This window comes from Pangasianodon hypophthalmus, chromosome 19, assembly GCF_027358585.1.
Source record: "Pangasianodon hypophthalmus isolate fPanHyp1 chromosome 19, fPanHyp1.pri, whole genome shotgun sequence".
In the NCBI taxonomy this organism is placed as follows: domain Eukaryota; kingdom Metazoa; phylum Chordata; class Actinopteri; order Siluriformes; family Pangasiidae; genus Pangasianodon; species Pangasianodon hypophthalmus.
Genome location: NC_069728.1, coordinates 16167691 through 16181078, shown reverse-complemented (window position 1 = coordinate 16181078; position 13388 = coordinate 16167691). Strand labels below are relative to the sequence as shown.

At 39.2% G+C, this 13388-nt stretch overlaps 1 protein-coding gene across 1 annotated transcript in view; it reads right to left on the bottom strand.

Moving 5' to 3' along the window:
- man1a1 (mannosidase, alpha, class 1A, member 1) overlaps nucleotides 1-13388 on the bottom strand; it is a 110341-nt gene that overhangs the window by 17180 nt on the left and 79773 nt on the right. Inside the window, exons 6-7 of the mRNA XM_026922803.3 lie at nucleotides 5209-5332; nucleotides 2265-2358 (exon numbers count right to left, since the gene is read on the bottom strand). Of these exons, the coding sequence (XP_026778604.1) occupies nucleotides 2265-2358; nucleotides 5209-5332 (218 nt within the window). The remainder of the gene's footprint in view (nucleotides 1-2264; nucleotides 2359-5208; nucleotides 5333-13388) is intronic.

Below are 13388 nucleotides of genomic sequence, written 5' to 3'. Positions count from 1 at the left end.
AGAAAAATAAAGCGTGTATGCACTACATTAAATCCATTCCTACAGGGTGCAGCTCTCATTCTGTTAGTGCACTATGTCTAGTGCCCTATATGAGACGCCCCCTCAGGACAGGAAGCACGCAGCCAAAAAGAAAAGAAAGCAGGCTATTTCTAAAGCAGGTCCATCAGCCGCTTTCTCTCCCTGCGGCTAGACATGACAAACTATTTTCATTTGCTTGTGCCGGACAAAAGAGCCGGCGAGGAGAGGAACGGCGTTTCAGTGAGATAGAAAACCCCTCAGAACCTCAATGTGTTCACAGCTAACACACCGCACGCTAACCTGTTAATTACTGCGGCACGGTATAGAGGCTCTTAAGTGCATCAAAAAATATGACTGGATTAACGAGTGAGTCATGGAGAGGTGGAACTGCGGCTCTAATTAGCTGTTTACATCGGTGCGCAATTAGCCATGAAAGTACAGTAATAAAGCAGCGCTTGCACGCATGTGATGATTGCTTTACGGCTCAGGAGCACAGCGTTAGCGCTGTAACACAATCTTTATACCCTCATAAGAAAAGCAGTACAATCATATTAACAAGCCCACTGTGCACTGAATGCTCCGGTGTCCTGCCTGGAAACTAAGCTAAAAAAGTGGTAGCTAACTTTTTTAACTGTTTAACATATTGCGAGCTAGTTAGCTAATTAGGTGCGCTAGTACAGGCTAAGGGAAACTTCTGTAACAACGTTTCTAATGTAGCACATCATGGTCATGCCCTCGACAAAACGACAGCAAAGTCATTGGTCAACGTCTGGCTATAAGCTTCTGTTTTTATTTCACATCGCAAAAACTATTCAAGTCTGACTAGCGTCTTTTTTGTGTCTCGATATATTTAACTGTGACGTGACTTTTACTCAGAGCAGCAGAGTTATGATGGCTTTGCGCTGGATTTTTTTGCGTGTTTGTGATCCGGAAGAGTTCGCCTCTGATCCGTGCACGCTAATGAATTCGCAAAGTAGTAGACGTTTGCTAGGCTAACTCATGTGCGTAGTGCAGCAGGTGGTAATGTTAACATCAAACATCAGAATAGAGAAAAAAAAAATGCAATCTTGGATCTCCTAGGATTTTTTTTTTAAGTCTTTAGCGTTTACACATAATGATGCTAAAAACAAAAAAAACATTTTGTGTGTCAGGTCTGAGTCAGAGGAGAATAGTGAGACTGGTTTGAACTGACAGGAATGCTACGATAACTCAAGTAACCACTCTTTTACAACTGTGGTGAGCAGAAAAGCATCTCAGAACGCACAACATGTTGAACCTTAAGGTGGATGAGCTACAACAGTTCGCGGGTTCTACTTCTGTCAGCCAAGAACAGGAATCTGGGGCTACAGTGGGCACGGGATCACTGAAACTGGATGGTTGGAGATTGGACAAAGACAAGGCGATGTTTTTTTCCCCCCCCAATCTGCCTGTGTCCACTATAGCCTCAGATTCATCTAGTAAAAAAATTCACCTAGTGAACATCGTTCTACCGACAACCAGATCGCGCTCGCTGATGTGCATTATAGACGTTCACTATCTCGCATTACAGTTACAGAATCGTGTAGGTGAGTGTTGCACCAACCTTTCCTGGATACAACTACAAATAAGTGTTGTATCCATTTTGCAAATACAACGTAACAAATTCAACCTTCAAACTTTAGGCCACGCCTCCTACCTGAGCGTGACGCTGGTGCTGAGTGACACGAAACTATGTGCTGATACACAAAGTGATCCAGAATGGCTGGTTTTGGCTCTCGAAGCCCTTTTGTTCATTTTTATACATAACAGTGAGTCAGAAACCACTTAAACAAAGTCTGATATACTGAACAACCTGAGGCTTATTTGCCAGCCTCCTAACTCCAGTGAAAACTAGAGACACTACATCTATAGTTTAACATATTTTTTAAAAGTACATTTGATGTTAAGGGAATATTGTTTATAATTAAATTTTGGCTGAACGATTCTGAAATCTCAGAAAAGGAATTGAGAAAACATTGCAGATATAGAGTGGTAACTGAGCAGCGAATGAGACCAGGTGCTACACTGGACACCTGAGAGATGCCATTAAATTACGATGCTCAAGTTTACTGGACTAGGATGTCTTTATTCCTGAGAGAGATGACCGAAGGTACTTTTATGTTCCTGGTATTCTTGTACCAATAGCAAAAGGAGTGAGACAGACAGAGAAGGCGAGAGAGAGAAAGAATGAGACAGAGGCTGAAAAAGAGAGAGACAGCCAGACTTACGCTGTCCCCACTGTCCACTGTTAGGGTTCAGGTAATTAGGATAAAGTCCTTGCGGCTTGTCCAGACGATTCAGAACCTTCCGGATGTTCATGACCTGCATCAGAAAAAAAAGTTTAATGGTGGTCCATATCCCTGAATACCAAATAAAAATCTGTCAGCCTAGCCTATTCTACTGATTTACTGCCTTAAACTGTTACTTGTTGCAAATCTGCTGCTTATGCACTGCTGTGAGATCTAGGTCAAGCACATAATTGGTGTGAAGTGATTTATTTGGAGGTTTTAATATAATATTAAGAGTATTAAAGTGCTCATATGACATTAGTCCGTGATTTTTGCATTATGCTCATTGTATAAATGATTATGAAAAAACTCATTGAAAATCATGCCAGTGAATGGTCCTAGAGCCTTCATCTGCCTCTCTACCTCAGTTTCTTTTCCCTGAGTCCACCCCTAGACATTAATATTCATAAAACAGACTGCCTAGGTTAATTAATATTCATTAGCGACGAGCCTCCTCAATGAAGAAAGAAACATTCTTTCTTCAAGTCTTCTGTTGCTTCAAAGCAAAAAAAAAAAAGATTTATTATTTAATGTCATGAAACCACGAGATAATATATCAACTGCTTGATCTGGGTTTCTCAATGCTGTTCTGAGGGAAAACATGTTGTTCTTTCAATATTAGAAGTTCTGAAAGCAATTTGAGGATCGACAGAAACTATCTTAAAGAGAATACAATTCTGAAATACATAAAACAATAACACAGAACACATTTCCATAAAAATGCAGGTAGACAAATATAATTATTGAGATATAAAATTTTGGCTAACCTTATCACAGCTTTATTATATTCATATTTATTTATTTTGATTCATTCATTCATTCATTTATAATATATATATTAGCCCTAATATATTTTTTATACTTATTTAGCCCTAATTAGAAGATGACTGATTGTATTTGGATCGTGGAAAAGAATCACAGTAAGAAAACAATACTGTGAAAATTGTTTTAGCTCCGCCCACATGCCCAGACTCACCCAACATGGTCCATGGGTAAGAAGGGTAATCAAATTTAGCATGGGTACTTAAGTACAGCACGGCTCACTTGGCAGTGGAGATAGAGACAAAATGCGGGATCATGGGTAATTTGTCGAGGCGAGCCGCGAGGCACTGTTCAGGAGAAAAGCACTAAAACATGAGTACTGAACAAAATCAGGCGTTTTATAGATGCTATGGTTTGGTGGATCAGCTCTGATGAAAGACGCAGGGGACGCAGAACATGCTCGAGATGCCAGACATGCTTTCTAGTGTAGATTGCACTCATCAATCTGTAAAGTGCAGGTCACTTTCAGAGTTAAGTAGATCCTCATTCAGGGTGTGTAATGGAATCATCTATCAGCGTCCCACTGGAGCAGAGGCGTGAGTACCAGACCTCCGATCGGAAAACACTGGGAAAATAAGCACAGTGTGCTGGCTGGTATAATGGGCTTCTGTACTGGACGCTGGAGTGTCTTTCTGACCGACTGTAACTGTGTAACTGTGAGCTCTCGTCTCAGAGCTCTTTTTATCACCATTTATGTGGCAGTTTAGCTCAGAGTTTAGGTTCATATCCAGGAAACAGGATATGAACCTGGGAGCTGCAAACAGGAGTGTTCGAGGAGATAACTGGTAAAATGAAAACTGTAACAAGACAACAATGTAACAACAAACATTAACTATGTTAGTTACATTTACATATGCACCTAAATTCAAATAATGTAATGTCGAATCATGGTTCCAATGGCGTCAAGAACCATGTACTGATTTTTGTTTTTGTTTCTCCGTCAGTCCTGACTCCGCCCCCTTTCTGTAATCTCCTTATTACCTAATTGTGTCCAGGTTTTTATATTAGTTCTTGATTAATTCGCTCATTTATACTCTTTATGTTGTGTCTAAAATTCTTCGTGAAGTCTCGTTCAGTGTTTGTGGAGGATTGTGGAGGATTTTCTGGGTTTAATGTTGTCTGTCTGTGCTCTGACCTCCGCAGTAGACAAGGACTATGATTATTGGACCATAAATAAATACCGTGCTGAGTTTTCACACTTCCATCTTGAATTGCATGTTAAAAGCAAACAGATGTGAGGCATTTCTATGAAGGGGTTTAACCCTTTGATATTTGCCCACGATGAGTTAGGATTAATTACATGACTTGGTTAGTGGTTCTTTAATAAAAGTCTTTTGTTTAAGAAATAGAAACACAGCTTATCATTTTACCAAGAAGATCCTCTATCCTCAAGACTTTCTCATGCAGGGAAACTTTACAAAGCACCATGAGTGTTACACAGCTCTAACCCTAGAGACTCCTTCCACACATGATACATTTAGATATTATAATGATACATTTTTCATTGTTAAACAGCACATTTCTTTAAAAAAAAATTATTTATTATTCGGCTTACATCAAGCATCTGCCATACAAGTCCCCATGTATGAGTTGTTACCATAGAAACAATAAGGCATTACAATGAACACATTTATATAAACATATTGTTTATGTTACAGCCAGAACTACCTTCCACGCTGTGCCTTTACACAAAAATAATGCACATCTTCTGATCAATCAGATTCGAGTATTCAACATTGCTGAGGTAGGAAAGAGGAATAAAACTTTGGGATGCTTCATACAACCCTGTTGTATATTATTTTCCTATAACTGAATATCCCAAAGTGTTTTATTCCTTCATAAGCGTTTAAAACCCCAACAACATGGCTGTACCTGATGCACTTGATGATCTCTTTCTATTGATGGATGCTGATAAATTGTGCATAGCAACTGATGGACTACTGTCAGTAATTGTACACCTACAAAGTGACCTAGAAGGTGGGTGGACTTGAGAAAAGGGCAACTCGGTGTGAATATAAAGCTTGTTGTTAAGCCCGGGGTTAAATCGCGGGCTCTGACTCACCTTCTCTGCAAACTCAGGTTTCCCGGACAGCCTGCTTAGATGGACGAACTCCAAATGCAGCGTGCCGTATTCGGCTAAAATGCTGCTGCCTCCTGACGCCCACGGCCAGTTCCTGCCTATGCCACTGCAGACACAAACACACACATACCAGATATGGTTAGTTTTCAATGCCCCTTTCTGATAACAGGTCATAAAACACTTCTAGCTCCACTGAGTGCCTACTGCATGAGCTCGAGTGGCATTTACTCCGCATGCCGCTTCTTTCCACATGTGACTAACAGGCTGATTAACATCCGAGTGCAATTCCTTCCAACGTCAATCAGTGTGCGCTCTACTTCCTCTGTGCAGTTCACTTCCACTGAAATGTTATCCGAGTCTGATAAATCCACAGCTGACCTCTGACCTCTTAATGGACGTCGCCGGGATGTTCCGCTTCCCACCCAGATGCGATTAAGATGACAGCATCATTAAGGGATCTGCTCTGACGGAACCTCGGCATCAGCAGCAATTAAGACAAATTACGGCTTGTCTCCTTCTAATGGCACAAAATCAAAGCCCCCTGAAAGAGTTTTTCGCTTTTCACTGAACTTTTCACAGCTATGGTCTGACAGGACCGAGGGGCAGAATGTAAATCAGTCAAATTAATACTGGGAGGCAGGAACATGGCTTGATCGTGAAATTAGGACGTGGCAGAATGAGTGATTGAGTGAGTGAAAAAGCATAGTGTGTTACTGGTTCTAAAAAAAAAAAAAATTAGCCTCTAGTGCTCTGACTTGCTCTGACTCATGGTAAAGACCTTTAGTACTTGCAGGCATTTGAATATTAAAGAGTCTCTAATTTATTACTGCCACAGAATAAAGCATTAGTGTTACCTACACTGTAAAAATGGCATTTGAGATTCTGCCACAGTTTTTTAATTCGTAGCTGTCCGGCAGACAAATAGGTTCAACAACCAGGAAAAAAAAACAAACAAAAAAAACAAAAAACAAAACAATGTACTTCTTATTTACTGTTGCAAAACAAACAAATACGTTTTTATAAATACGTTGTAGCTATGCTTAAACGATTTAAATGATTCAGAACAAAGTTGGTCACATATCGATCTGAGGCTACTAAATCATATCGTATCAGATTTAGTTGCAACATCAAATATCTAATCGTTGCCTTAGAAACTGAATTCGCATCGTAGTGGATTCACTGCTATCGTTATGTCCCTATAACACCCTGATTAATTAGCGTGCACATATGACAGACGATCTTTTCGGAATCATGGACACGCAGGTACGTGCAAACACTGACGAATAAACACCAGAATTCTGTACATAGGCTAACTCTCCTGCTGCAAGAGATTAGAGAGTACAATTTCTAGTAGAAGTACACAAATACAAAAAGTAACAGTCATCTGGTGATAAAATGTACTGAAAGAAAGTAACGATGCAGCTAGACTAGAATAATATACTGTGAAGAGAAAATACCGCATACATAGCTCTTCGGCAAAACATTCGCTAAGGATGGTGTCTTTTTCTCGCAAAGACTTCGCAAAGACTTGTGTTACATTAAAAACTTTACCAAGAGAGGATAAGAACGATGGCTACGCATTTGTGTCTCCTCTGTGAATTCGTATACTTATACATTTCAGTTTATTAATGCACTTAACTAGCTAACTAGCTCACCATATGTTATTACAACTATAACGTTATTACAACACGTTAGCTACCTTTTACATTTTAGGCTAGTCAGTGAGGTTTCTGGGAAACGAAAACATGGGCGTGGACAGCACACTGGAGCTTGTACTTGCCTGATGGGCTAGGTAATAAATCAATCATTTCTCCACCCCTGCTGAAAGTACACATACGTTGTCCATTTTAATATTTAATAATAGAATGTATATATAATTAATTGAATATAAAGCATACCATAAATGTCATGCATTTATTCAGAGCTCTTTCTTACAACCAACAAACAAACAAATAAACAAAAAATCTAGCGTGCAAAAAAAAAAAACAGCCAGGCCTGACATCTTAATAAATCACAAAGCGCGCATACACACATTGGAAGATGGACAACACACGTATACATAAACATAAATGGTGCCAAAACAATTTCTTTGTTTGTTACAAAGCAGATTAAAGCTTGGGACGTTAATTTGAAAAACGCCCAAAAAAAAAAAAAAGATGAAAACACTGTGATGTGCTGAGCCTTAAGAGCCTTAAGGAGATTACAGCAATGGATGTGGCAGTGTGTGTGTGTGTGTGTGTGTGTTTGTGTGTGTTTTGACTTCCCCTTTGAAATTCAGACTAGTTTTGGGTTTGCAAATTTTTATTAGTGATATTTCTCTTTAGTTTTTATAGATTTTTAGCTTTAATGATTGATGGCTGTGTCACTACACTGTGTGGCACTGTTAGAAAGGAATGTATAAACACACACTGCACAGTGTGTAACATTACCGGAATGGGGTAACCATTGTTCAGTTCTTCTTTCTAACAATGCCCTTACCATTCTGTGTTGCTTTAACATGTTGATCTTGGTACTACTCATAAACTTGATGAATTGATGGTAACTTTTGACAAACGGCCACGTCACCAGCTAGTCGACACACCCGTCCTCTTGTTTTGTTTTTCATTTGATTTTATTGACTTTGTGACTTGTCTGTCATGTGTACTGAAGAGCCAGATAGAAATCAAGTCATGCATTAAATGCAGAAGGAGTTCCCACTTCTGTGCAAGGAACAAATGAAAGAAACTTTAGGGTGCTAGATAGAACTTTTTTTCCCAAGCCAAACCAAGTTCTTCCTGTGGTTAAACCTGTGGCACAAAAAAAATCACCATCTAATGGACTTAAAAAGGGGGTTCTTCAAGAGTTCTTTAGATGGTAAGGATTTTAGCTTCTTAAAGGGGTTCTACATAGAACCTTTCAGTCTTTAAGGTTAATAGAACCTTTATGATTGCTCCCAAAGGGACAAACTAAAGAAACTTTTACAGTGCTAGAAGAAACGTTCAAAGACTGTAAATCCCTAAAAACTAAAAAGGGCGTTCAGGGGTACTTTGGATAGTTAAGGTATCTAGCTTTCCACTGAGGTTCTACATGAAAATTTTTTTTGAATAGAAAACCCACTATTGTAGAGTTCTACATATAATTTTTTTGTGTTCCTCAGTGAGATAAACAGAATAACTCAGAATTGAAGCCTTTTTCCCCCTAAGAGTGTATATTTGAGTGACTTTACAGGCAAATTTTAAAAAAATAAATAAAAAATGAAATGAGAAATAAAATAAAGAATAAAATAATAATAATAATAATAATAATAATAATAATAATAATAATAATAATTATTATTATTATTATTACTGATTAAAAAAGGGCTGTTTTTTCAACTTTAGCATTTAACTAGCTTTCATTTGTCTTACTTTTACATTACTTTTTTTTATTGTACATTTATTACATTTTTTTTTACACATTTTCTACACATTTATTATCTATTTTTATGGTTAATATTATTATTGTCCTTTTTCTGTCACTGCCATATTGCATTTTTATTATTTTTATTTATAACTTTTTCTTTCTTTCACTTTCTTTTTTTCATTTTTTAAACTTCAAGCTGCATTTTGAATGTATTAAAATGTATTTAAAAAAAAAAGTAATTTTTTTTTAAACTTTCACTTTTGGCTTTCGCTGTACACTGACATCAGCAGGGTGAGAGAGTGTTTCAGTAGACACAGGCCGTTATTTTCATAGGAAGCCTGCTTTTAATGGTCATGTTCAGATAAGCTCCTCTTCCATTAGGAGCCTTTCCCATTATGACCTGGTATCAATTTTCCAGTGAAAAAGAGGTTGATCTGCCAGTTATGACAGGAATATCTAATCATTTATAAATGGTAGAGCTGGACTTGGCATTTATCTGTGTGTACGACAAGCAGCTGAAAAATGTTCAATGTCTCTTCATGAAACATGACAAACTAAGAGCTGGAGCTAGTGTGATGTGAATACTTTGTCTGGAGCAAAACTCTACATATCGCCAGTCAAATCCAGCAGCGTCACAATGTTTTAGCTTTTAGGACTCAGACAGTGTCCTCTCTCATGCTAGGAAAAGCACGAGTCGGAGACTCAATAAGACTGTCTTACAGCACTTTTCAGACATCCAGTAAATGGTTAATGGATTTTCCTCTCAGGAACTCTCATGTCAGCCCAAGGAAACGCAATAAGGTCACATGTTTGGCACTCCACTTCCACCGTGGGCGCTGTAAATCATCAGCGGGGGCAGCCATGCTCACTAAGACACGGCTGAGCTTTTTTTTTTTTCTTCAGGAAAAATTCCGATAAAATGGAAAGAGACTGCTCATTGGCGTGGAACACGCAAATGGCTCTTGTAATCAGGCCACTCGGATCATGAACAAATTACTCAGAGCCCTTCTCTGGATCGTTAGATTGATTACGCACAAATGTGATGACCTGGTGGCCATTTTTCAACGGCAGGAGAGGGAGAAACATCAGCCTATTCTAAGCCTGGATGACTAATTGAAGTTAAGATTTTTTTTTTTAAATAGATGTCTAATTTTCCATCTCTTCCCTTTTCATCAGCAGCTGAAGAGACGAGTCCTCATAGTCATGGCTCAAACTGAGCTGTATTCCTACCAGGAGAGAAAGGCTAATGCCTGATTGCAGGGGGTTAAACCGCACTCGGACGCTCCACACACTCCGTCAGCAGACTAACCGACTCTACACTGATGGAATACATTTTGTCTCGAGCTAATTATTACACGTCGTTTCTCCCCAAAAGGCCCAGCATGGGTCCTATTCACAAATCCATTAGCAAGCTGACTTACTGAACTAAACCCAAGCCTCATAGCTAGGTGAAGCCATCAAGCCGTCCAACAAAAATGGTGCTTTATATACAACAGCTACTGAGCCACTGCTATAGAAATCCAACAGCATTGCTTTGCTCTGACAGGACACCCTTAATGGTGCTTCAGCAACTTGTGTGACACAGTGCCTATAATGACAAGTCCCTTTCAAATGCAGATAGCGAACAGCTAATAAGCAATTTGTTGCATCGGAAAAAAAGCCGGCATGCCGTTGCTATGGTTCTACAGCCGGGGGAACATATTAATTTAATCTCTTTCTGACGAGCAAGATGTTCTACAATTTGCTCTTGCTGTCACTTAAGCTTAAAATAAAACAAGTTCCTTAAATTCACATGGCCTTCAACTCAAGGGTAAATATAACACAACGATGAGATGAGACGAATGAAACGAAATCTAATGTTTTAAAAATCAGCCATTAGGGCTTCAACTATTTTTAGGAAATCATTTCCCAGGGCACCTATTACTCATCTTAGAATGATTCACATCTGCTGACTTCATGTGAAAGTCAACTACACAATCCATAACGCCCCCCTATGACTGACGTACACCACTCTTCAGTTCAGTTCAGTAGACACTGTCATGAAGCAGCTTTACAGAAAACTGGATGTCGATTTAGATCCCTAATAAACAAGCCAGAGGTGAAGTGGTGAAGACAGCATGAGAAAGAAACCATGAGAGGAACCAGAATCATAAGCGAACCAATCATCTTCTACACCTACATAATGATCCCACGCTGGATAGTGGTGACGCTGGATAGTGGGATCATCCTCTACACCTACATAATGATCCCACGCTGGATAGTGGTGACGCTGGATAGTGGGATCATCTTCTACACCTACATAATGATCCCACGCTGGATAGTGGTGATGTTGAATAGTGGGATCATCTTCTACACCTATATAATGATCCCACGCTGGATAGTGGTGACGCTAGATAGTGGGATCATCTTCTACACCTACATAATGATCCCACGCTGGATAGTGGCGACGCTGGATAGTGGGATCATCTTCTACACCTACATAATGATCCCACGCTGGATAGTGGTGACGTTGAATAGTGGGATCATCTTCTACACCTATATAATGATCCCACGCTGGATAGTGGTGACGTTGAATAGTGGGATCATCTTCTACACCTATATAATGGTTCCACTATCCAGCCTCACCCAAAAGACGATGGGTTCCTTTTGAGTTTTTTTTCCCTCATGTCATCTCAGAGTTTTTCCTCATCACTATCACCTCTGGCTTGTTCAATAGGGATCTAAATCTACATCCTGATTTCTGTAAGTCTGCTATGAGATACGTCTTGCTGTTCACGTGTTCAATTCGGCCAGCTAGCAGCATCAATGTTCCAGTTTTCAAAAATGTTTCTTCAAAGATTCTTTGGTTTGTTAAAACGTTCTGAGCTTCCCAAAAGGGGTCTACTTGGAACCTTCTCTGAATGAGAAAGCTGTATTAGGGTTCTTTTAAGGGCTTCACTAGAGGGAAAAACTCTTTTTGGCTCTAGATGTAACCTTTTTTCTTTTTTAACTAATAGCGAATAGAGGATGACTTCATTATCATCACCTACAATTGCATAACCAACCTGACCAGGGTTTCCCAAACTAGGGGTCATGACAAATTAATATTACAAACATCACTCTAACTATGAAGAGGCATTTGTTCATGCTACTATTCTGAAATGTTGCCAGGCATCACATTCAATCGAACTACATTTAAATTAAGATGTTATGTGCTATTTTAGTCTTCTTCCCTAGCCTGATACACTAGTGCAAACATTTCTCTGTCCGTCTATCTCGCTCTGCTAGTTCATCGACAACACTGAGTGACTGACTCTGTAAAACAACAGTCAAGAAAACAAACACAAAACGATGAAAAAACCTTTGTTGACATTTATGGATGTACAAGACCTACTTTTTAAATCTGGAATAAAAAAAAAACAGAGTGGTCTAGGCTTGAGGTCGCATAAAATTCAGAATGTCTATTTGGAGTCATTTGGCCAAAAAGTTTGGGAACCCCTGCACTATACAAAAGTCTTAATCATAGTTTTAATCATAAGAAAAATGGGAAAATTGGTACCTCTGCAAATCATTATTACCCTTTTTGTATTTTGAGGCTATAGGAACACTAACTCTTCTCAATTCAAACCACCACCAAAGTCTTTAAAAAAACAAACACTAGGGAATACACTGTTAACTACTCAATAATTAAAATATTCTACAAAAATATAAATGCCCTTAGTACATTTTGTTCTTACTGAGGATTTGTAAAGAGGCAGGATGCATTGTCTTCATTTCCTGTTTGGTGTTACCCCACCATCCAGTCACAATTGCTGCATCCCACGTTCTGTTCTAGAGAATTATCTTCTCAGGCTTGTTTTCAGTGGGTTATCTTCATCCCACACTCCCTCTTGCTGTCTTTTATTATGCCTCGTAAGAACAATAAAAGAACTCCAAAATCAGATTTCCCTTCCTGCCAGAGCCTGACGTAACTCAACTTAACTTGCCTTGACTCAATTAAAGCGGCATAGGGACAGTAAAGAGAAGTTGTTGAGGCTGACCGTAATGTCAGAATGAGGGGAAGTTGGAATGACCCCATGAGTCACTTGTTTGTGGGTGATGCCAACTCCCTTCCGGGTGATGACTATCAGATATGGCTGAGAACATTAATGTCCAAATGGGATATTTAACATATCCCACAATGCTCTGCTTTAGGATGAGCAGAGCTAGCCCATTTCATGTTTTTGCAGGCAACTTAAAGCTTACTCAAGGTTTTGCAGAAGATAAATAGATAACTGCTGATTTTTTTTTAACATTAGTCATTACCACGACAACGAAATAAACAACGCTGAAGAAGACGCTGATTGTCCTCTTCCATATACTGTACATGTTCAGAGACCCCCGTGATTTGGTGATCCTGTCCCATGAATACTGGAATATACCCTGGATGAGATGCCAGTTGATTGTGGGGGTACCATGCATACATTCTGTACATCAGTACACATGCTCACACTTAGGTGCAATTTAAAGTTGATACACCATCTAATGGCTTGTTTTTTGGAGGACACCCACATGGATACGGGGAGAAAGTGCAAAACTGTACAGAAATCCGAGTTCAAGACCAAACTCCAGGAACTCTGGAGGGGACTCTCTGGCGACGCTACCTGCTGCCCCACCAAGTGCATTAGAATTGAGTGCAAAATTTTACACCCCCCTCCCCATGGTTTCTGGGTGGAAAAAAGAAAACTGTACCACTATTTTACAATTCATCTTAAAGAATTCTTTGTCGTCTTCATCATTTTATCCTGAGGGTATGCAAACGT